A 25,851-nucleotide genomic window follows, 5' to 3' on the forward strand; every position below is an offset into this window, starting at 1 on the left:
TAAATCATCTCAGACCCATGAACCAGTTCAAGAGTCTAGAGGAAGAATCAGATGAAGAAGAAGTCATGATCATATCTCACCCAAGACCTGCACAAACTCATAAACCATCTATATAGGAAGCGCCTTTTCTGGGTACAATAGATGATGATGTGGATTCCTTCTCTACTGTTTTCACGCCTTCCATCCCAATCTTGGCAGTAAACACATTAGCTCATCCTATATCTTCAGCAGCTTCTCCCATTTTAATAGCTAAACAATGTGAACATTTGGAAAATGTGTTCGAAGATTTTCCAACTCTTACAAAAGGTCAAGTTTCTCAACTTCACACTTCTATGAATGGCTTCAAGTTGTTCATGACAGAATCCTCTTATCATGTACCTATGAATTCAGCTATGCATACTGAATCTTGCTCAGTTAAAACGGAGATACAATTAGGATCAATGCCAATGGTCTCCACTATACCTACTTCCACAGATGAAAGTTTCAACTTGCCTACATGGTTGAGCAAGATCACAATGAAGAGAAGGAAGGTGGTCATACCCCCAGATAACCTTCCTGTAAAGAAAACTAAGTCCAAATCTTTGAAGGATAAAATTGTTTCTAGAATCTTAAATTTAATTAATTCAAAAAAAACCAAGTTTGTAGAGGTTGTTGAGCCACTGGTGGACAAACCTGTTGAAGAGCTTACCCGTTCTGATTGCAAGTTCACCAAGGTAGAAATCGGAAAGCAATCACAACTTAGTTGTTTACAGGGTGCTCAAGATGCACTTGCCAATGTATCAAAGAGCAACCATGAATTATGGGAAAGGAAAAATCAGCTCAAACAGGAGGTTGCTCACTTGAATGAAGTTATTCGGCAACAATTTTCTCAAAATGTTGTTGTTGTGTCTGAGACATCTAGGGAGAAAAGGATAGTTGAAGTTGCAAAGTCTTGGGTAGGAGAAGTCATTTCTGAAGGATTCCAAGCTATTATAGATACGGTTAAAGTCCATAAGCGTATCAAAAACATGGATGAAATGGAGCAAGACCTGATTTCCTCCTTGACTCAAGAAGTTGATGATTTGAAAGAGATTCTTAATGACTGGAACAAGATTGCTAATTTTGACCTAGATGCCATGGTTACATGTGACATTCTTCCATCCTGTGAAATGTTCTTCAGATATCAAGGACTTATGGGCTACAAAGAAGAAACACTAAGAAAACTGATAACAAAGTTGCAAGCAGCCCTTGAAGATTGCTAGGCAATAGAACTAGGAATCACATGTGACTTGGAGCAAATGGGGTGTCACATTCTTGATGAACACAGTAATCTGATTACAGTTGAAAGGATGACTTCAGTATACAATCGGGGTCAATGCTGACTTAGATTCTGGAGATTTTGGTTCTCACACAATGAACAAATTTCTCTTGTATAAATCTTTGGGAAAACACTTGCAAGATTCTCTAGTGCAAAATTCCAAGGTTGTGCAATCAGCATACACAGATGCCATAAGAATAGAGGCAATATCAAAGACAATGGAGATTTCTGATCTTCCTACAGTGCGTGATGTTATCATCAAATTCAAGGCACTAAAGAACAATCTTTAAGATTGTTATTTTTTTTATATGTTTATAGATCAAAGAGGATGCATTGCATGAAAAGATGTAATTACATGTAATGTGAATTGCATGTGTAGTTGCATGTAATCCAATAATTTCTCTTCTAGTTAGACTAGGTCAAAGTTGGTTGAGTTGCTCCCACTTTTTCCTCCATCTTTTTCTCAACTCCTTTGCCTATATAAAGGAGCGTTCTCTCATTATAAAAATCACCTTTATCTTTTATTGTATGCAAGAGACTCTGAAGAAATTGTGTCAGCAGAATTTTGATTGTGTAGCACTACTTTGACAGAAAAGTGAATACAAAGGAGCAATTGAAACTGAACTTTGTTTGAGTACAATTGTTACTTGTGCAAATTGGAAGCTTTGTCTATGATTTGCATACGTTATCTTTGATTCATGTGATCTTGTGTTCTTGATAATTGAGTTTAAAAAGAATTAGGAAGCAATCGGAGCCGAAGCTTTGACTAGGAGCAGTTGTAGGGATATATAGACTAGAAGCTTTGTTTGTAGCTTATATCTCTTTCTTGATTCACCAAATAATTAGGATATCTTTACTTCTGGAAGTCTTTGTGCCCTAATAGTAAAGCTTATTTATATTAAATTACAATCGGACTTAGAGCCAAATCGGTACACTTCCAACTAGTCTTTGAGTTAATGTTGGTTTATCGGTATCACCGTTTCCAACTTTTAGATAGAAGTGTGGTTAGAGATTTCACCCTGCCCATTACTTGCTCCACGGGTAAGTGGATTCTTTCATGAAAGTCAAAAGGAAAGAATATTGGTAACACCCCTTACAAAATCTCTCAACTTCTTGCTTACCTCGAGTTGATCCAAGGAACAGTGAGAACGGGGAGCCTTCCCTTAAGGTAGGAGAGACTTTGTCTCACACATTGTGGTTGGTCATGCTATTTTGAGACTAGATTTTACCCAAAACTGTCGATTGCAAAATATTCACCCAACACTCCACATTTCAAGCAAATGTTGAGAAGTGTTAATAAAGCACCTGCAAGGTATTCAGGTCCTGGTCTTGAGAGAGTACGAACCACCTTTTTGGATAACGAGGTCAAGTTGATTGATGAGCAATTGAAGCCCATCAAGGATTCATGGATTGAGACAATGGTAACAATTGTTTCAAACGGATGGAAAGATGCTAGAAATCATCCATTGATCAATGTTTTGGCGATGTCCCCGAAAGGGGCAATGTTTTTTAAAGCAGTGGACTATGAGAGGCAAGTAAAAGATGGGCCATTTATTGCTAATATCCTAATTGAGGCCATTGAACAAGTGGGTGCAAGAAACATTGTCCAAGTCATAACAGACAATGCAAAGAATTGTAGAGTTGCTGGTTTGTTGGTTGAAGAGAGATAACAACATATTTTTTGGACGCCTTGTGCAGTTCATTCATTCAATCTTATGCTACAAAAGATTGGGAAGAGTATTCAGTGGATCAAAGAGAAGTATGCAGAAGCTGAGGACATCCAAATGTTCATCACAAACCACCACATGGCTTGAGGGATATTCAAAATGTTCTCACGCTTGGAGTTGTTGAAGGTAAGTAAACTTGAACTCAAGTTAGTTAATTTTTTAAAAATAGTATCTTACAATTTCTGATTTTTTGATTATGTAATGATATGTATTCTTTTATCAAGTATGTATCTAACACTTTGTATTGTTTTTGCTCTATTTTATGTTACATGTTACTGAGACATGTTTTGCATCAAATGTAATCGTCTTGAGACGACTTATGCAAGTGAAAGAGGCACTTACCAATATGGTAATCAGCAAAAATTGGGCTATATGGAGACAAAGCAACACTGAGAGGGCAACCAAAATAAAGAGGATATTGGATGAAAATTGGTGGGAACATGTGGAATATCTCATTAATCTCACCGCACCCAATATGATTGTGCTTAGGTACGCAAACATAGATAGGCCTTGCCTTGGAGAGATCTATGATGGGATAGACTCAATGCTTGATAAGATCAAGCAAATTGTAAATGAAAAGGAACAAGATCCTCAAGAGACCTTCTTCAAACAATTGCGACCAATTGTTATAGAAAGATGGAACAAAATGAGCACTCCTCTACATTACATTTGCTTGCCTATGCATTGACACCCAAATAGTATAGCACCCAATATACTAATCTACTAGGAAGACTACCACCCTATAGAGACATAGAAGTGTCTAATGGATACAAGGCAGCATTTGAAAGACTCTTTCCTCGTGATGAAATGTGAGATTTGATTATGGATGAGTTCATACAGTTTGTGGATGCAAAAAAATTAATGATGTTCTTCGTCGTTGGTTTAGGAAGGATGCTCATAGTTGGTGGTACCTCCATGGCCAAAGATTCCAAACATTGCAACCCCTTGCAATCAAAATGATATCACAAGTAAGTTTAATTATTGAAAAATTGTTATTAGTTTCCTTTGTCTAAAAAAATTGTTATTAGTTTCCTTTGTCTTCATAAATGCCAAATCCTAGCCTGTGATGATTATGTTGGTACGATTGCACCTCCATGAGTTGTCTAGCCAACTCCATAAGAATGATCCTATCAATAGGATATCTCGGTAAGGTGTATGGTTCTCCTTGAAAATAAACAACTCTCAGATAGGTAAAAGTTGAAAATTGCAATAAAATGCAGCCGAACTGATTTACCCTTTGCTAGGCTTCATCTGATACTCTTTTGACTACCAACTCTTTGTCAACAAGACATCTAAAATGTCCAAAGAACGCATCTGGTACTCTTGTTTAATGATGCTTTCTCTATGTCAGTGCAATATGGTCATAATAGTTCCAAATGAGAACTAGAGACCGATCTCCATTGGTGGACAATCTTGAGAATGTTCCCATGGCCGCAACAATGTAGACTAAGTATGAATTCATGTAGAATGGTCTTGATGTTCCCACATGAATCAAATGTTCGCACAATGTTGTGCTTATAACTTCTCCCCAGTTAATGGGTTCCTTGTTCTTAAAGATCTAGAGAATGAACTTATAATCCAAGGTTCAAATTTACCATATTCTTTGAGGCCACAGATTCTACTAAGGAGAAGTATCAAATCGTTAACTTCTCGGAAGAAGTCAGATCTGTGCATTGTTCTAGGCCATCTAGGAAATTGGATCTCTTATTTTCCAACCAGTTTTCATTTGTATGGCTCTAATAATCCAATTTGCTTTAATTCCACAATCAGAAAGACATTTCTTTAGACAGATCCACAAAATTTTGAAGTCTGAGGGAGTTTGACGTTTTGCACAATAACATGTGGATCCAGATTGATAATGACCTTACCATCTACCTTAATTGTGTTTTATTTAGGGCTGAAACGTCAAGCATCCTGAGACAAACTCAGCTTCCAAGGCAGCCATTGGAAAAGTGGCTACCAAATGAATATTACTCCTTTTGATATGCTTCATTTCCTTGTTGGCAGGAGCTTCAATCCTCTGCAAGAAATTGGCCATGTCTACATGCCCAATCTTCGTATCTGATATTTGATGCAGAGGAGATGAAACGAGTGATGCAGTTGTGTGAACCAACTCCTTATCATATTGCTATTTCATCTTCCCTTTAGATTTTGATAGTGCGGACATATCTGTGCACTGTAACATGGAAATTTCAAAGAGTAAATACATTGTCTAAAGAGATTGGATCCATGAAGGTGTTAGACTTTGATTAGCAATGACAGATCCATGAAGAACTAAGTGTTCGAAGTATTAATTAGATGCTCATGGAACACATGTGATGGCTGAAAATGAACCGGAAAGCATATGTATTTGGACAAAAAGGGCCAAAATCGAACCTAGAAGGATGGATTGCATGTGCGCAAAGATGGGCTTTTGTTTCTATGGTCAAGAATGCAAATTGGATGCATATGAATGTGTGCAAAATGACAACTTTGGTATTTAAAAGTGTGACCTTTTACCAAAATTCGTTTCTCTAGAGGTAATTACATGTCATAAAAATGAATCATCTTTACTTGAGAAAAACATGTAATCGGGTTCTGAGGATGTAATTGCATGTGTTGGAAAATGGAATTTGGAAAATGGATAAAGTGTGTATTGGCATGGAAGATGAAAGCATGTATGTGGACTTGCATTCTTGGGTGGGAATCCTCAACTTTCTTCGAAAAAAAATAAAAAACAAGCAAAAAAACTAAGAACAAAACAAAAACATACCTCTTGCTATTGACTCAAACATGACAAACTCCAAGATATCCCTTTACATGCAATTTTCGTTTTCGGAGTTTGTAAGAGTTTTTACATTTGCAAATGAGAGGATTTCAAACTTATTTAAAGACAAAATGCAAAAGACATGGGCTGCATTTGAACAAATGGACAAAGACAAGCCAAAGAATGCAATATTGTAGCAAAACAAGTAAGAAGTACAAACAAAGTTGAATCCTTCTACTTAATTGAAGCTCAATGAGCCAAAAATGGAGGAAAGAGAAATTTTGATGAACAAGACTTCTCCAAAATTGGGTTCTCGTAGCAAACACATGCAACAACTAAGTGCCTTTGACAAATTCAAAGTTGCAAATCGTGATCTCCAAGGTCAAATGCATGGACAATTTTGCTTGTAGATGCTAAACTGTAATCTCACAACTCCTTTAGATGCAAAATATTTTCGAAAAATACATGTTCTTGGGCATTTTTGGAGAAAAACGTGCCCTAGAAATGCAATTACATGCATTCAAATGCCAAATCGTGTCCTCCAAATGTAAACGCATGGGTTGGAATGAATGTCTTGGGCGTTTTTGGAGAAAAAGTTAAAATGCACTCTTTGGCTGCCTTTACATGTAACATTTTGGCATGTAATGAGGAAAAACACCCTTAGAATGATGTTTATATGCATCCAAGAAGCAAATCGCACTCTTGGGATGCATTTATATGTTTTATTTTCTCCTCAAACTCCAACATTTTTAGCCTAAAGGCAAAGTCGGACGCTTCGAGTGCAAACACATTTTTTAAATGGGCATGTATTTGTGACTTCAGTGCAAATCGCACTCTTGAGATGCCATTACATATGATGCCCAGCATGTAGTTGAAGGCATATGCCTTTGAAATGCAAATGCATGAGACGTTTTAGCATATAAGATGCAAATCGTACCCTTGAGATGTCATTACATATTTAAAATGGCTTGGAAATAACATGTTTTAGTGCAAATCACACTCTAGGAGGCCATTTGCATGTGACGTTTTGCATGTAAAAGGCATTTCTCATGCAAATCGGACTATAAGAAGTCTTTTGCATGTTTTAAATCTTGCTTTTTTATTTTCCTAAGTCAATCGTTCTCCAACAAAGAGCAAAGAGCAATCTAGGAGTGCATTTACATGCTTTATTTTTGGCCTCAAATGCAAATCGCGCTCTCCAAGTGCATTTGCATGTGTTGAAAATATGCTTTGACTTTACATGCATTTTGGTTTGTAAGGCCAAATCACACTCTATGGATGCAATTGCATGAAACCATAGTTACACCACCCTAGGGGATGGGGGGAAGATGGAATGGGAGGACAAGTTTCTGGGACGGGGGGACAGAGGGGTCTTAATTTGAGGATGGTGGGGGGACAACAAGGGGACGATGGTGAGGGACAAAGGAAAGTTGTATATACTATACATATGGTACTTAAAATGCTAGTTATTAAAAAATGTATTTCAATATAAGATATAAAGATGTAAAAGAGTAATTACTTGAACATTGCATTGAATTGGAACATTGAACATAAATAGTCATATCAGCAAATAGTCAACACCAAGACCTCCCCCCAAGCTTGGTGGAGGTAGTGGGTTTTGGTGGCACCACTGGGGACGGGGGGACAGAGTCCGCAAGTTCCAGGTGCGTCCACGTCTCCAAGACATGGGGCAAAAAATGGGGAGACGCATTTTCGTGTTACTATGCATGAAACATATTTCAAAAAAGACATGTTATTGAGTTGCACAACTTAAACTTCCTATTTAGCACATGTCTAATTGATTATGGAGTAAAAATCACTTTAAATGTGCCAAAATAGAATATTTACACTATAGTTTACATATTGTGTATATATTTCTTTAAAAGCAACATTTTACTTAGATGCTTTAAATAAAACATTAAAGTAAATCTCAACATTAAATTAGACTATATAGTGCACTATAGTCACTTAAGTGAAAAATTAAAAAGCAACTCAACATGAAAATATAACATAAAGTATACTATAGTCACTTAAATCACTTCAGTGATAAATCAAAAGTTTTAAGTAAGTTAAAAACATAACATAAAGTTATTTTAAGTTATGTTTTTCAAAAAATGAAACTCAACATTAGAATATAACATCCATATTTTAAATATGCGATTGAACTTGGAGAGCCCATTTTTTGGGCACTTCAACGGTCATATCTTTTGACTAATAAGTCTAATTAAGCCCTAAGATATACCGCATCAAAGGGAAAACCAAAAGCAACAGATTAAACGAAACAAAAAAGTTCAAAGAAAACTAAACAAACACTCGAAAATGCAAATAAGGACTTTGAAGGCTTCAAAAATCAAGCATAGATTAATGAAATGAAGAAAACAAAAAGGACTTGACGAAAGCCTTCAGTAAAAAGATTCACTACGCAAATTGGGAACGATTGGTTGATCAATGTTGGACAATTTAAATAGTGAAATATCTCAAAGATATGCAAAACTTAGTCAAGTTTTGTACTATTACCTCCACTTTGTGATGACAAAATGGAGGAGAACAATTTCCTCTCACCCTCATTTAACATCACTTTGTAAATGTAAGAACCAAGTAGGTTGTCCCAACATTTGCACAATATCATATATATCTCTTGATGTTAAAGCATAAACTTTATATTAAGATGAAAATTAGAAGCACGACCCATAGCTATGCAATGTTCTTTATCAAGAAGGTTTTGGAAATTGTCTATTTGTTTCACAATCTTGTCTATTAAATTGGGTTGACAAGGGTGTGATAGATCTTGTATTAGATTTGTAATGTTGTCATGGTAAGATAATCTTGTCGAAAACTTCTTATTTATTTTAAAAATCCAAGCTCATCTCCTAGTTACATGTGGGACAAGTTTGATTTATTAGTTTGGAATTTGTATTTCGGATACAAAGCTCGGTTTTGTTATTCATGTCCAAACACAAGTGGAACAATAACAATTTTCAAACTTGTTCTTCAATATGGCAAAGGAACACTCACCTTAAAAAAATTATTGAAGCTTCCAAATTCCATACTATTTGGGTATATGATTATTATTGAAATTGATCTATATTATATCCATCAACTGATAGATAATGAAGAAGTCTTTATTATTTTCCAACATGGAAGCACGTGGCAAATATGATGACTAAACCATTTAGTAGAGATAAATTTTGTCAAATTTTGAGGTAGCTTGAAATTGAATCTAGTTTAATAATTAAGGTGATGTTAGCTATATTATATATGGCATCTGACATTTGAAATAGCAGCTAGATTAGAAACTTTGTTATTACTTGTTGTGATTTCATGTATTCCTTCCTTGTACCTTCTTTTGCTTGCATTTCTCTTTTCTTCTTCCATGTTTTTTCATCCAACAATGCCTTTGCATTTATTGGTGCAAAAGTGTTGCAATATTGACTCAAACACCCCTCTATCAATATTACTTGATCCAACATGGGGTAGCCTACTTAGATGGGGAACTCATCTCTACCCTCCCAATCATGTCTCCTTACTAATCCATACATGATTGACTCTATTTTTTAAATTGACTTCCAACAACCAACCATCGTAGGGATTGGAGAAGAATGCATGAAGGGTGCTTGAAACATTTGCCACAACAAAGCCCAAGGATGTTATATAACACCCCTTTGTCCACAGGTGCTAGGAACTTCTAATCATCTAACATAGGGTAGCCTACTTAGATGGGGAGCCCATATCTACTATCCCAATCATGTCTCCTTACTAAACCATACATGATTGCTTATATTCTATAGTTTCATTCCAACAACCAACAATTGCAGGGATTGGAGAGGAATGCACGTGTTACATCCCAAATTTTTTATCTTTTAAAAGAATATTATAGCCGTTGTAGTTAGAAACTCTCGAATATCATGGTCTTGTGAAATGGAAGTTATGACTAACCGAAATTGATTCATGTGTAAATGACTTGTTAGTTAATTATTGTTATTTCAATGCTTATATTTTAAGATAAATGTTAGTGGTGGTTAGCTGTTGTGACAGTTATCAATTATTGTGTTTCCTTGATATTTCATTTTAATGGAGGAACATGTTATTATGGGGAATATGCATTTTTTGTTGTAGGATAAGATGAAGGGGGGGGAGCATTGCTAAACGAGATTCAAGGAATGGGGCACCAATTTAGTCTTTTATCAGACCATCAAGTATGGACTCTGACTACCTTGATGAAGGATTTAACGGCTAGGCAATGGAGTATATCTTGGACAGCCATGAGCTACTTGGTCAATTTTTTTTATAGCAAGAGAAATATTAAACATTTAATATTATAAGAACTATTACCTCTCTTTTATTTTGAGACTGTGGAAGTGATCAACATTATAACTTTACATATACATACATACATACATACATATATATATAATGCCATCATGATATTTTGGTAATATCTATGAATTGCACTTACATGTATATACACATATATGTGCACGTACCTAGAGAGAATATAATGATAAAAAGGAATTATATGTACTCTCAAGTTACACGCGCATAGATATATGTATATGTATATACAATTATAGGTAAAATTCAATAGCATGATAACATCATATGTTTATATATATATATATTTGGCACAACTATGAGAAAGTATAATTTTATGTTTTAATTATTACTTCATATTGTCAAGCATTTGCCACCTTCATTTCGGCATCACTCATTTAAATTTTGAAAATTTTAAAGAAGTTCTTGTAATCAGTGTTCGGTTGTGATCGAGCTTCCTTTCTTGTAACTGAAGAAGCCACGGGAGGCCTTAACTTATTATCCCCGCGGCCGAGGACAAACATAATCATTCACTTTCTTTTCCACCTAGGATTGTTTTGAGCCGAAGCTTTTTCTCCTTATTCATTTCGGCAGTATCTCGGTATCAATTACCATACCTCAACGACAGTATTGGCCTCGCTTAAGACAATGATTACACGTGGAGTTGTGATATATGATCACATCAACAGATTTTGAGTTACATTTCAGGTCATGAAATCATTTTCACCAGTTTTATTTCATACTTCATACACTATGCCTTTTACGATGCATCTTTTCTTTTTGAATCTCACTTCAAAATGAAGGAACGTTATAATAATGTGTAACCACGATCTTGGTTATGTATCTTGATCATAACCAAGGCTCAAGATGTATTAAGAATTTTGATAAGCATCAATATTGTTCTACTTTATACACAATAGTTCTTTTATCCGTGCATATCGGTTGCTAGTACAGACCCGTGGAGTCTGATCCGAAATGGTCACATTTAGAATGTTGAACAAATATTACATAATGCATAATATTGTACTTTTTGCTCAAGGAAGGTTCCTTCAACTTTCACAAAGTATATAACCGACTTGTACATTGGTATTAGCCATATACCAGTTGAGATAAGAATCAGATAGGTTCACATAAATTCTGATTGATAAAGAGCTCATAGTTACCAGCAATCTCCCAGGATGCACCCCAAACCAGCAAGGTCAAGTATGAATGGGTGAAGAGGAGAGGTATCCCTGCAAGAACAAACTGTAAATCAGTAACTAAAGTGCATAAACATTTAAAAAAGAACTATTTAGTCCAAGTCAGCTCATGATTGTCCAAATTATATTCAGTTATCAAGTTGAGTGGTGGTGATTGGGTTGTTTATTTGCCCATCTAAATCCTTGGCGAAGGTAGATTAGAGGCATAGTTGCCACAAATGATGCCTAGAGGTCAAGAGTGCTAGCTGATAGAGGGAAGGTTGACAGAAAAATTCCTTAGCCTTGTCTGCTACTTAGTCGACGCTCTAACACCGGAATGCTCAGATGGTAGGACTATGGTGCCCCAAGCCTAACCCGGCGTAGGGAGGATAATTCTCATAAGAGATTGTGTGGGGATATATTAAGGTCCGCAATTGGGAGGTTAAGCCTATATCAATGCTTTCTCCTTTTCACTAGATGTTGAGGTTTGCACGACACATCGACAGTTATTTCAGTTCACGTATGAAATCCTAAATATTTTACTTGTATGTACTTTTATATTTCTTTGAAATGTATAGTTGTAAATATGGTTAAATTGATTTGTTTCCTTCAAAATGTAATCATAGAAGTTAGATATGGAAGTTAACTTAGTTTTCTTTCATATGAAATGGATATAGTCGTTACTTAAATTTAAATTTATAGCTTGTATAATAAATTCAGAAATAGTTTCATTTATGTATGATGTATTGTTTCTAAATTACTTCATGTCATTTCGTTATGATATTCGGTCATAATCTTAGAATATGTTCTTTACTTTCAGCTTAGAAAAAATGGTATGTTACAGCACGATAGGGTACCCAAAACATTTGCTTCAACTAAGACCAAGGGCATGATATAAAACTCCTTGGCCACAAGTGGTAGAAACCTTAGTTACCAGATTCGCTTGGAAAAGGCCGGATCCGGGCTCGGGTCCGATTCGGATCCGGATCCACGTATGGATCCGTGAGGATCCGGGCAGGATTCGTAATCCTGCCTGTGGATCCGTAAGGATCCGCGGCCCGCGGATCCTTACGGATCCACAGGCAGGATTACGAATCCTGCCCGGATCCTCGAGGATCCACGCGCGGATCCGCATGAATCCGCGGCAATGACAGGAGGAGTATGCGAAAACGTGGGCCCATTATCATTTTTTAATGTTTTTTTTTTGCCCTAAAGGCCCTAAACCCTAAAAACGACCCTCTAAATCACAATGCAAGTTCATTTGCTCTCTATTTTGCTCTCTATTTTGCTCTCTCATTTTGCTCTCTCATACTCTTAGTTGCCGATTCGTGACACGAATCCGATTCGGGCACGTGAATCGGATCCGTGGATTCGGGATTTTTTTTTTTCCCCAATTATGATTCGTGGAGGATTCGTGCATATATATATATATATATATATATATATGCATTATATATACTAAAAAAAAGAGAAATATACGTAATTCTAAAACTAAATCATTTCATAGTATGAATCTAGTATACTTGATCAATGACATTGATAATTAATCTATTTTCACGATTATAAAGAAAATCAACACATTCACATTGAATTACTGAAAGTGAAAGCTTGTAACATTCAAAATATAGATCATTAAACTTAAAGTTTATAACATGATTTACTCATAAAAGAGTCAAGAGTCAACACTAAAGTTTTTTATTTAATCATCAAATGGATTTTCAAGAAAATCCGCATCAGAGGGGTACTGGTGAGCTGCAAGTGCTACATCTGTATTAGTAGAGGAACCCAAACCGCTAGTAGTAGAGGGGATTGTTAACTCATAATCCTCCTCCTCATCATCCACATCAATCAAAGTGGATCTACCAAGATCTCGGATGGTCATATCTAAATCAGGAGTCTCGAGTGCTACATCCCAAAGCTTTTCGGGCCCCTTCTTGTACTTAGGATCCTTCCGTGACAACAAGCGCAAATTGTTGTGAATGAACACAAGGTCTTCTGATTTTTTTGGAGCCAACCGGTTGCGTTTGATTGAGTGGATAAAGGAGTAAGTACTCCAATTCCGCTCAGCGGCAGAAGAGCTCGCAACCTAAAGAGAAATTAAAAATTATCAATACAACAATCAAGATAAATAAATTAAATAATAAATTCAAGGAATTGAGAATGTTAACCTTAAGCTTAATTCTACAAACTTACTTGGGATAGGACCTTTATGGCAAGAGGTTGGAGGTACGTGAAGGCTTGCCCATGAAGGTACCACCATTTGATGGCACCCATCCTGCTTTGGTCTGCTATGGCAATAGGGTCGAAATCCTCACCTGAGTTGAAAGCAGCAAATTCACTCCTCACAATTGCCCCAATCTCTGGATCTTGGAATATCTTAGCTAGTGCCCTCTTATACCCATCTGCAACCTCTGCATCTCTAAATGGTGGCACTCTACCTGGAAGGCAAAGTACATCTGCACTATAGTACCTGGGGATAACAAAAGACAATTGAACACTATCAAATATCAATAGCACAAACATTGGATAAAATAAGCACAAACATTTGATAAGAACTACAGTACCTCGGGGATAGAGCATATGCAAGGAGGTGCAAAGGTGTGGTCATCTTGTTCCATCGATGATGAACAATTTTTTCCACCTTCTTGTAAAGGGTGTCCTCAGGATCATTCTCCCTCCTCTGTATGACCTAAGATATGAAATATGAATAATAATTATAATTAGTGAATATGTCAATTTAAACTTTAGAATCTAGATATCTCTCAAATAAAAAATTGTTGTAAAAGAGCGTAAAACTTACCATTTTAATTTTTTCCAGCATACTATCCATGGAATCATAAATATCCCCAAGGCATGGCTCATCACTATCTGCGAAGCGAAGCATTGCCATTATTGGATCGGTGATTTCCAACACATAACTCACAAGACCCCACCAATCCTCATCTAGTATCATTCTTCTCACATTTAAAGCCCTTGCTGTATTGGAATTCTTCCAAATGCCCCATTGGGGGCTAATGACCATATGCTTCAATGCTTCTTTTACCTTCACAAGTCGTCTCAAGACGATTGTGTGAGAGGCAAAGCGGGTTTCAGCAACCTAAGAACATGTTAAACTCAAGTTAGTAAAACATTTAAAAATTAAAACATGTTAATGTAAACAACAACAAAAATTAATAATTGTGGAATCCAATAATATTCAATTATATATTAAATATAAAAATTTACCTTCAATAACTCCAAGTCCGAGAAACTCCTAAAAATTGCTTGTGACATGTGGTGATTTGTCACAAACATTTGAATCTCTTCAGCTTCCTCATATATCCTTTTCACCCAATCTATTTCGGTGCCAATTGCTTTCATCACTAAATTGAGAGAGTGGACGGTGCATGGTGTCCAAAAGATATGATCATATCTAGACTCTACAATTATCCCTGCAGCCCTACAAACTTTTGCATTGTCCGTGACCACTTGAACAACATTATCAGGACCCACTGACTCTATGGCATCAATGAGAATGCGTGAAATAAATTCTGCATCTTTCACTTGCCCTTCACAATCAACTGCCTTCAAGAACATTGCCCCCTTAGGGCATACAGCAATAACATTGATCAATGGACGGTTTCTACAATCTTTCCAACCATCCGAAATAATAGACACACCGGATTGAACCCAAAAATCTCTTATTGGTTGAAGTTGAGCCTCTACATTTTTCCTCTCATCATGTAATATGGTAGTGCGCAACTTCTCATAACCAGGTGGTTTGTAACCATGGGGTGCATCATTTATTGCTTCCACCATCTCCCTAAAATAAGGTGATCTAGCAAAATTAAATGAAACACCATTTGCAATTAAACAACGTCCAATTTTGTGATCAGCAATGTCTCTCTTTTCAATTTGGAATGCCCTATCTAGTGGGCCTCTCTTGCGGGTGAGTGGAGATGGGTCTTCATCTTCATCATTTGTAGTTGGCATAGGCAAAAAAGGATGTGTTCTTGTGTTTGTTTGATCAAATGATGGTGTTGGTATATTTGTTTTTTGGGAAGCACCACGTTTTGCTTTTGCAACTGCTCTATCAGCATCATCTTGCTCTTTTGCTAATGCTGCTATTTGTGCAGCTGGTAATCCCTTCTTATCACTACCTTGACACATGTGAATTCCTTCACCCGCAGGGCCCAAAAAATGTAGTTTCACTCGGGAATAGGAGCTTCTATGTTGTATGTTGCAAAAATTACATTTCCATATGTATGCCCCACCCCCAGGACATTGTGCAACTCTTGTTGTGTGTCTCCATAAAGGAGAACCCTTATCAATTTTGAAGCTTGGTGATGCAGCCCCACCCCCACCCACTGAGCCTTGACTACTCATTGTTCTATTCTTGCAATCTAGAAAAAGTGAAAGAAAACCATGCTTCACACTTGCACAAAAACTTCAAAATTTGGAAAACTAAAAATAAATCAATAATCTATGAAAGAATTCAAAAATATGGTTGAAATGCATACCTTAAACACTTCTTGCAAGGTATTTGAAGCTCCACAACCAATCTCCTTCGAATCCAAGCACTTCACTTCAAACTAGCAAGTATGAGCTTAGTTACTAGTGGTTTGGGTTCCTCTACTAATACAGCTGCAGCACTTGCAGCTCACCAGTACCCCTCTGATGCGGATTTTCTTGAAAATCCATTTGATGATTAAATTAAAAACTTTAGTGTTGACTCTTGACTCTTTTATGAGTAAATCATGTTATAAACTTTAAGTTTAATGATCTATATTTTGAATGTTACAAGCTTTCACTTTCAGTAATTCAATGTGAATGTGTTGATTTTCTTTATAATCATGAAAATAGATTAATTATCAATGTCATTGATCAAGTATACTAGATTCATACTATGAAATGATTTAGTTTTAGAATTATGTATATTTCTCTTATTTTTTAGTATATATAATGCATATATATATATATATATATGCACGAATCCTCCACGAATCATAATTGGGAAAAAAAAAAATCCCGAATCCACGGATCCGATTCACGTGCCCGAATCGGATTCGTGTCACGAATCGGCAACTAAGGTAGAAACTCTTATACGGCCAACACGAGGTGACCAATTTAATGTGGAACCCATCTCCTCCCTCCCAATCATGTTTTCTTACTAACCCCCACATGATTGTTTGTAGGAGAATAGAAGGAATGCATAAATAATTAAAGAATCTCGGTTGATTAGCAATTTTCATTATTAACTATAACAAAATACATAAGAGATTATGTATTAAACTCAAAATCATTGCACTGCATACCACAACACTTATAAGATCACAAAAATATTGTTTGCTGAATGTGGATTACATATATCAGATCTGATCTTCTTCAATGGTTTCCTTTGATTGTCAATCTGCTATAGATATTCCTCAATCAATAATGGAGGGTTATGTCTTTTCCATAGTCACAGCCCCTAAAAGTGGCATCTCTTTATAATTGTTTGTTGCCCCTTAACTAATAAGTCATTGCTGTTCAACTTATTGAAATTGGTCCCATCAATGATTAATTACGCCATATTTGTATAAGCACAAATTGATTTTCTTAACACACAGATCATTAGCATGTGTCTTACTTTATCATTGTGTTGTTGTCATGTATATGGATCATTGTATGTATACAAGTTTATGCATCGATGCTGACTTAAAAATTGCTGTCTTCAGTGTTATAAAAATTATCTTCTCATCTCTACTTTATAAATTAATCCTTTAATCTACAGCAAGAAAAAATTGTGGTCTTATAAATAAGCCATTTTTTTCTGAGCATATCAACATTTTTATTTTTCCATCTAAGAATGGTGTGAGAATGTTTCATGGAGGAGGCATGTACTGTCCCTTTTCTAATTTGCCCTAAAATCACAATTGCACAAGATTATGGTTAGGGTTCACCATAAATAGGGTTTCTTCAATTGTGTAGTCCATAATTTGAAATACTGCAACATAGATAGTGCTCGTTTATTATCATAATCTCATAGTTAGATTTTATTTAACATATATGAGAGATGTAAATTGAATCAATAGATTGCTAGAATTAATTTCAATGAGATTCAACCATAAAGATGACAAGGTAAGATGACTTAATGAGGTGTCTAGAAACCTCCTAACATAGGCTAAAGAATGTATATACCATCCCTCATGGCCTCATTTGGCTCATGCCATTTAGATGAGGTGCCATACCTTGTGTGGGGTCCTATCGTCGTTTTTCTCTATCTTGCCACACTTAACTTGTCTCTGATGATTGAATGCCCATTTACCATGATACAGGTTGTGATGAGCATTCATACTAAGGTGCCCTGAAAATCTATCCTTCCTAAGCCTAATGGTGATCCACCTTTTCCCCCTTTGACCAGACTCCTTGACACAACAATAAGGTGGTGCACTTAGAATGTGACCCTCATTGCCATTTCCCCAATTGGAAATCATCATTTAACCCAACATGGATGAATGCAGCAATTAGAGATGGATATACATATAATGTCTTATCTAAATCATACATTTTGTATATCCACAAATCATAGTTAACGAATCAGCAATGGAACTACTATGTCAAGGCAGATAAACATAAACAACCATGCATTGTATCGCAGAGTAATATAAGCAGCCATATGCAAGTATTATCTGTATGCACATAATCCAGTAATAAGCAGTCACAAATGGGTTTCTCTATGCCATGTACATGTATAGAGATATTCATACCAGAGACTGCAGATTATAATAATGAACTGTTATAGATCCATCCATACTATCAATGTTTATTCCTTCTTATTCAATAATACCTTCCCTCAATAGTTGAAATGCCTTCTTATATCTTGATTGATTAATGATTACTCTTCCTTAATTAATTGCTCATACGATTAATTACTGTTTTCACCATTCTTACTTGCCCCTTCACATAATAGAAATTAATTCCTTAATAATCACAATACACAATAATTCATGTGACCTCTACCATCTATCCCCTACTGATGACTAACCTTCTCTAATAACTGCACATATAATCGATGATTATCTTCTTTACCAATTGCTGTTTCACCGGCGATCTAGTATCACTGTATAACGATGAGTGTTGCTCCACTCAATTATACCGACTAAGCATATTATTAAGGATCATCACTGGATGTGATCCAAGTCGCACCAATATTGCCAACATACCTTTTTCACTATGGTGACCATTGGTCTTTGCTTGATAATATATGTAAGGGCTAACACGTATGACAAAAGGTGTTTGACTATGCAGAGACCACAATCCTCCTTTTCATACATATAATCTTCGTTTGGCATCAAGTTCATTACTTATATACCTGAGGCTACACTAATGGTATCACAACACATATATCAATTGTCCATTTGTATTATAACTATACACCACTCTAATTCAGATATATTCTTTCCTATAGAACGACTATTGTAGATTGCTTAATGTTCTTTACTTGATAATATTTGATTTCCATACCAAACCATTGTTTAATTACAATAGGGTTTATCATATCAATCTTAATAATAGAGTCGCTGTTCTCTTACGTACAATTCTTCATATCAATTGGTTTGTCCCCTTCTATTCTACTAATTGTGTCTATGAGCCATATTCAATCGTCATAATTATGTTTGTTAGATATTGATTTGCCACCTTGCCCAAGTCGATGTTATTAATTCTTGTTAGCTACAGTAAACTTCTTCATCACTCTTGCAATTTTGTGTTAAAGACTTCACAAAATTGCAATACTAGGTTGTCCAAATATAGAAAAGATGGGGACATCATTATTAGGGTTTCAAATCGGGGACATGACAAGGTGTGACAAGGTAACTCAATGGAAGTTGAACTAACATTTTGGGAGAATAATTGGATCAAGGAGGAGAATGAAATGCTCAAAGGGGTGTGGTTGATGGGAAGACATGGTCCTAGAAAGGATGGCACTTCCAAGAGGAGGCCAATGAGAACAACTCACTATTTTCATTATGGCTGGACATTAAACAACTTGTTCAAGCACAGTCAATTCAAAGCAAGGTTCCTCTAGTGTCTACTAAGCCTAATCTCTCTAGATTACAATTATGTTCCCTTGGTAGCTCTCTCAATTGGGGATTTCTACTTCCTCTCCCAAGAACCCTAAGGCACCATAGACTTATGACCCTATGTAGTGGGAGTTTTCTCCTCAACACCTTGTGACCTCACGGATTGGTAATATTGGGGTTGACACAATTGTCGCCTTGTTAAAAAAATATTTTCATCCTACTTTAGTCCCCTTGTTGAAAATGATTTCATCCTACTTCGGTCCCCTTGTTGGACTTGGACCTCACACCTTCCCCTATTGTTGGTGGGTGTATTATAAATGTTGAGCCTCTCTTTATTCTAATGTATCTTTTGTATGTGGTTTCCTCTTCCTGCAACTTAAGTTGTTTTGAAAGGTGTTCCTCATGTGCCTTCTCCTCTATTAACTATGATGCAAGAACATTGTGTTGTTGAGGTCACCCCTTCCATGGATCCTCAAATTCCCATTTTGGCTCACCTCTTACACGACTTTGCTCTTACTATTCTTGATGGGTGGGTTGGCAAAGCTTCTGCACGCTTACATTCTGCTCTAATTGGGATTTTCCTAAATTAGACAAGACATTGATTTTATTTGTAGTTGGGTAATTGAATGTTGACTGGCTCCAATTCTTCTTCATGTGGTAGCTTTGATGAATGGATTCCTTTTATTCTCCTTCATTTCCATCAAGGACTACATCAGAGTTCTTCACAGAGGAACTTGGTTTCTTGGTAAGGCATTTCTCATTTAAATATATGGTTTGCTAATTTCCAGTGTAACCCGGGTGCGCGCACCCGGGTCAAAACCCTGGTGCACGTAAGCACCCGGTGCGGGTGCGTCACGCACCCGAGTACCCTCGCCGGGAGTTTTTCTGCTGTCGCACCCCTGCCGCACCGGTCAAGCACCCGGGGGGGACGCAGTGCTTGGTTGCTTCCAGGGTGCTTGGGTGCGCGGGTGCTTCCTGGGTGCTTCTCAAGTGCTCGCAGGGTGCTTCCTGGGTGCTCATGGGGTGCTTCTTGGGTGCTTCCCGGGTGCTTGCAAGGTGCTTCATGGGTACTCACTTTGATATGGCTATGATACATTATTATTATTTCATTGTTTCATGCTATTTGGCTCATTGTCATCATGAGCATCTTTATGATATATGATATTCATAGAATCATATTTTTTTGAATCTTGCATCTTGAACTAAGTTGATTTGTTAAATGGTCATTAGTAATGGTTATGAAGTTTCAAGTTTCAAGTTTGAACTTATGGTTTGTGAATCACATTTCAATTTTCTTTTTTCATTGTATTCAACTATATTTGGTATGTTAATGTTATATAATATATTGAAGTATCATTTCATAATTAGCATTTTCAAATATATATATTATATATATACTATGCAACCCCCTCCCTCCACTCCCCCTCCTCCCCTAGCCCCCCACCCCCCCTCCGCTCCCCCACCGCCGCACCCCCGCCATCCCCCCGCCGTCCCCAAATTGAGGCTTTTTTTTTCCCGCACCCGAAACTCGTCCCGACGTCCCCCCGCGCCGGGGTAACACTGCTAATTTCTATTCTACAAAAATTAACATGGTTCCTATCTGTGTTAGTCTCCCAAAGCCTTTTATGGTAGGATGAAAAGATCATTTGTGGTAGTGCTAATGCTATTGATCAAATAAGGTTTATTTTTGCTAGATGTTGCATACTAGTTGCAGTTGATTCAGAGTTGCCCAACACTGGCAAGTTATGCTCCAAGTTTGGTGTGTGGAAGCAAGAATGTCATTATAAGACCTCTCAGCTGTGCCATTTCCATAGTGCATGACATGTACTCATGAAAATGTGCACCCCAAAGCAGTCAAAATGTCTGATGAGGAATGCCCTTGTCCTCATTATATTCGGCTAGTGCTGGAAACTACTTGGGGAGACCGTGTTTATAAGACTTTAGGTTCCTCATACTTTAAACAAGCTGTGCTTGAAAGCCCCCCTTCTGATAGCAATTTTCCTTCAAATTTGGTTGGAGCAGCCCTTGGTTGTCCTCTTCTAAACTCTTTGGTGGACTGGAAGGTGCCAAAAAACATGGAAAATGACCACATTGATGTGGGCAAAGAATCCCCATGCAAAATTGAAACAAAACTCATGTTGTGATTGAGAGTTCTTTAGCTGAGAATTATACTTCTAATAATAAGAAGACATTCCATTCCCACCGAGCCCTTCTCAGGACTTGGTGAAGTTTGGTTTCCAACTGTCTTGACTGTCTACTCGGCTTTCTTGTTGGTTTCAGTTTCCTTTCAAAACCAGCCCTTGGCTCTTTGTTTGAGTCAAAAACATTTGCCGGTCCTTGCTGTCCCCTTCGATTTTATTGGTTTCAATCTCTTTTTTGAGAGACAAGTTTTGATTGTCATTTTGCTTGATTTGTATATGGGTCCAGGCCATGTTCCATTTCCTTGTTAATATTGCTGTAAAAGGTTTGGGGTTCTATCCAAGACCATCTCAGGTTTATAGATCCGGTCAAGTATTTACCTTAATCAAAATATACGTTCAAATCTCTGAAAATTTTGCTACGTGTTTGCATACACAAATATCTAATATTGAATCAGATAAACTATCACATCTAATTCTAGATGTGCCCTAACATACATGTCAAAAGACACCCCCATGAATATTCCCTACGAATATTTCCCAACGAGAGCAATTTACCCAATTTAATTAAACTGCAATTAAGCATTTCATAAATCAAAATATACAACGACCCAAAAATCAAGACACCCGGTGTTGTCCTGGCATCTCAACCGTAGTACTCAAACGCCCGCAAGGGTAATTTACTGAATTCTATTTAATTGCGATTAAACATTACGTAATCAAACTATAAGAAAAAGCTTACCAGAAGCTATTTCTGGTGGACAATATTTCAAGCATGAAAATCTCTCAACTCCGACTCCATTACGATCGTGCGCATTGGGGCGAAAATGTCCTGCAACAATTCGTGCTCGCCTTGCAATGGAATCTTCACAATTTGTACGTGACATTGTTTAGTTGATGAGCCGGACAAGCTTTTCCTCTCTAATCTCTGTGAGCGATGTAATGTATAGACTGGTTTTTTCTTGCCCAGCGGCAATTCTGTCGGTCAAAAGAAATAATTTAGTATATTGATTTGATCGATAGTTTATACTCTTACCAAATGGATCCGACGTTATTTCTTTCTACATATCATCGGTCAACTTTACAGGAGCTGTTGGACAAGGATAAGGCGCCTGCCGTTTAAAGACAGATCCATCCAAGGATTCATTGCCATGTTTATTGAGATGCGTGATGAACAATGTATTCATTATTCATTATTTTGGTTTGTTGAGATGCGTGATGGATGAGACAAACTTTGGAATAATATTATAGCGGAATATTCTTCATATCTAATTTCGTTTAGAAAATGTTGACTTAGAAATGTAAAGGCAAATAGGGGAGAGGGCCTCGTATTTATGCATCAATCCATAATTCAAAATGAATGATCACTTGGATGACTTCTGTGAGGAAGGTTTTTCGATGATCACTTGGATGACTTTTGTGAGGGAGGGTTTTAGCAATAGTTTTCTCAAACTAGTATTTAAGAGAGGTGTAATGATTAGCTAATGGTGAGGCATATTGCATTATTTGCATTCTACATCTTTTTATCATCGTCTTCCTCCCTCTTCTTCTTCCTCCTTTTCTTCGTCTTCTTTGACTTATTTTTCTTCTTCCTCTTCATCTTCTTCTTCAACCTCTTCTTCCTCCTTTTCTTCCTTTTCATCTTCTTCATCCTCCTCTTCATGTGTTTTGTCTTCTTCCTTCTACTTATTATTCTTCTTCTTTGTTTGCATTCTCCTGATCCTTCTTCTCCTTATTCTTCTTCATCGTCTCCTTGTTCTCCTTATTCTTCTTCATCTTCTTCTTCTTCTCCCTCTTCTTCATCGTTTTCTCCTCCTTCTCCTTTGACTACTTAATTTTCTTCTTTGTCTTCTTCTCTTTTCTCTCTTGTTCCTCCTTTTTGTCTTCTTCTTCCACTACTTCTACTTCTTCTTCATGTCCTACTACTACTTTTTTTTGGCTTATTCTCCTTTTTTTCTCTTCAACTTCATCTTTCCTTTTCTCCTCTTCCTTTTTAGTCTTCTTCATATCATTTTCCTTCTCCTCCTCCACTTTTTTCTTCTCCTTCCCCCTTTTCTCTCTCTTCTCCTCCTCCTTGTTGACCCTTAAGTCATGTTGTCTATTAATGTCAAACACTTAGTCATTCACAAGGCAAGATTATTCGGTCATCACTGCGACCAAGTCATCCCATGTAGGTCGAGCCAAGGAATGAAGACTTGTACATATTCCAAGTACTGGATTGAGGAGTAGTTACTATAAAGCAAGCTAATGGTCATTGAGTACTCCAATGTATGTCGAGTGAGCCAATGATTGTCGAGCTTATTATAGCTAATCAGAGTTAACAGTGGATGTCGAGTTAGTCAGAGTCTAGTGGAAGTCGAGTGTTATAGAAGCTGATTTATTCGGTTCATGCCGAGCATAGTTATCGAGGGACAGCATGAAGAAATAGTTTATGTCGAGTGCCAGTGTGATGTAAGTGACAAGTAACACAGTTTAACATTTTTGTTTGGAATGGCATTGAATTCTATGTTAACCATTTTTATCAAATTGGAAGCATATTTTGAAGATCAAGGAGTTAATCAAGGAGGTGATTACATGTTTAGAGGGGGATCATTAATCCCTAGGCATGGCAATCCACCAATCAGAAAAATGCAAGGACCAAACGCAAAAGGATTGATTCTAGATCGTTGATTTGGATCTAGAAGGTTCGCCCAATTATCTATGACTTAATTTAGTATGAATGAGATGTATGCATGTGAATAGGTGAAGAGAAAAGTTTTGAAGCTGAATCAGAGTGTAGACGTCGAGCAGTGCAGTGAACAGTTTTGAGAAGAGACAGAGGAGATCTATTACAGTGAGGTGATATTACATTGCATAGAGGAGATCTGTTATCAAGCATTAAAGTGCTAACTGAAGGATCGGGTATTAAACATTCTAACAGATGTTTCAAGGTTTAAATCTCTTAACAGAGACAGAGTAGCTTTAACATACTTATGGAAATCTCCTAACAGAGTACTCGCTTCATTGCGATGTAAAAATCCTTTAATCAAGGTAGAACCTAGTAGTTCTACCCTTTAATAGGGCAGACCCCTCATAGACTAGATCACCAAAAGTGATCAAATCATTGTAGCCTTAACAGGTTCAACTTTATTGTTGCAACACTGAAGATTTTGTGGGCGTCATCCCCACCACAGTTTTACCTTCACCTTGGAGGGGTTTACGTGTTACCAAATCGGTGTGTTAATGTGTGATTTATTATGGTTTATATTTATACAATTAGAAGGTAGATCTAATATTATATTGATATGAATGGTTTCATTGATATGAGATGCATGTTTAAAAGAGTGCTTTATGTGGTGATATCAAGTATGTTTCATGTTGAAGTGAAATAAGTTTTATAGATCATGATTCACCCCCAACCATCTCTCAGTATCACACTTTCCCTATTAGATTTTCAACAATTGGTATCAAACTAGTGTACTCTTGGTAGAAGTCTAACCACTTGGGAGTAAAAGATCTTGAAGATGGAAGCCTACAAACTAGGAAAGATCATTGAGAATCAGAAGGTAGATGTTCAGCTTTGATATGAACAAGTAAAGGCCGCAAAGGAAACATTAAGGCAGTCCTTGAAGAGAAGGAAGTAGATGGCTATTCAACAAAATGACACCTAATACCAAGAAGAAATTGTTGAAGAACTATTTGATGAAGGAAGTTCCAATGAATCTAATGCATCAATAGCATATTTGTTGGAGAGGAACAATACCCTGAATGAAGAAAACAAAGCATTGAAAAGAGAACATGAAATCCATGCAATAAGGCTATGTGAAGTGATTGAACAAAAGAAAAAGGTTGGGGAGGATAAAGCAAAGGTTGAGGTGACAAAGCAATAGCTGATGAAGATAAGAGATAGTTGGTTACAAGACTTCATGAAAGAATCAAAGAAGCATGGAACCTAACACATAATCAATTTGATATGCTCAATCAATTGTTAGGTGCAAATCATGAGATTGCAAGAAAGGAGTTTGAGATTACAAATCTAAAATTTGAGAATGACGGACTAAAAAATGAGTTGAAAGATAGAAAGGAATATGTTGAGAGGTTGAACAAACCTAAAGAGGCTATGAGATTTTTGAATGAACAGATAAATGAACCAAGGAGACCTCATGATACTACTAGGCTAGGCTATGCCAAGTTCTTATCAGGTGTCAAGCAAGGAGAATCATCAAAGCCAGGAGAACAAAGGAATATGAATACAAATCCAAAGAACAAGAAACCTGCATGCTATCATTGTGGAAAACTAGACCACACAACAAACATATACAAGAGCAAGAATGGTAAGTCAAACCCTAAACCTAAATTCAATGGTTATTGATTCGCTTGCAACAAACAAGGTCATCAAGCACATGAATGTAGAACAAAGGTCAATAAGGCAC

General features: G+C 36.8%; 2 protein-coding genes across 2 annotated transcripts in view; both read right to left on the reverse strand.

Moving 5' to 3' along the window:
• LOC149549774 (acyl-coenzyme A oxidase 3, peroxisomal-like) overlaps positions 1 to 22,615 on the reverse strand; it is a 58,591-nt gene extending 35,976 nt beyond the window's left edge. Inside the window, exon 1 of the mRNA XM_089793039.1 lies at positions 22,182 to 22,615. Coding sequence (XP_089649165.1) covers positions 22,182 to 22,326 — 145 coding nt within the window. The 5' untranslated portion in view covers positions 22,327 to 22,615. The remainder of the gene's footprint in view (positions 1 to 22,181) is intronic.
• LOC149549775 (uncharacterized) lies at positions 12,851 to 15,549 on the reverse strand. The gene is made up of 5 exons (XM_089793040.1): positions 14,485 to 15,549; positions 14,060 to 14,356; positions 13,824 to 13,948; positions 13,453 to 13,729; positions 12,851 to 13,345 (listed from the first exon to the last, which is right to left on the reverse strand). Exons 1-5 carry the CDS (start codon positions 15,406 to 15,408, stop codon positions 12,959 to 12,961), a joined length of 2,010 nt encoding a protein of 669 aa, XP_089649166.1. The 5' UTR covers positions 15,409 to 15,549; the 3' UTR covers positions 12,851 to 12,958.
• Positions 22,616 to 25,851: the final 3,236 nt, after the last annotated feature.

Source organism: Cupressus sempervirens, chromosome 7, assembly GCF_028749045.1.
Source record: "Cupressus sempervirens isolate cs-2001-9-10 chromosome 7, ASM2874904v1, whole genome shotgun sequence".
NCBI lineage: Eukaryota > Viridiplantae > Streptophyta > Pinopsida > Cupressales > Cupressaceae > Cupressus > Cupressus sempervirens.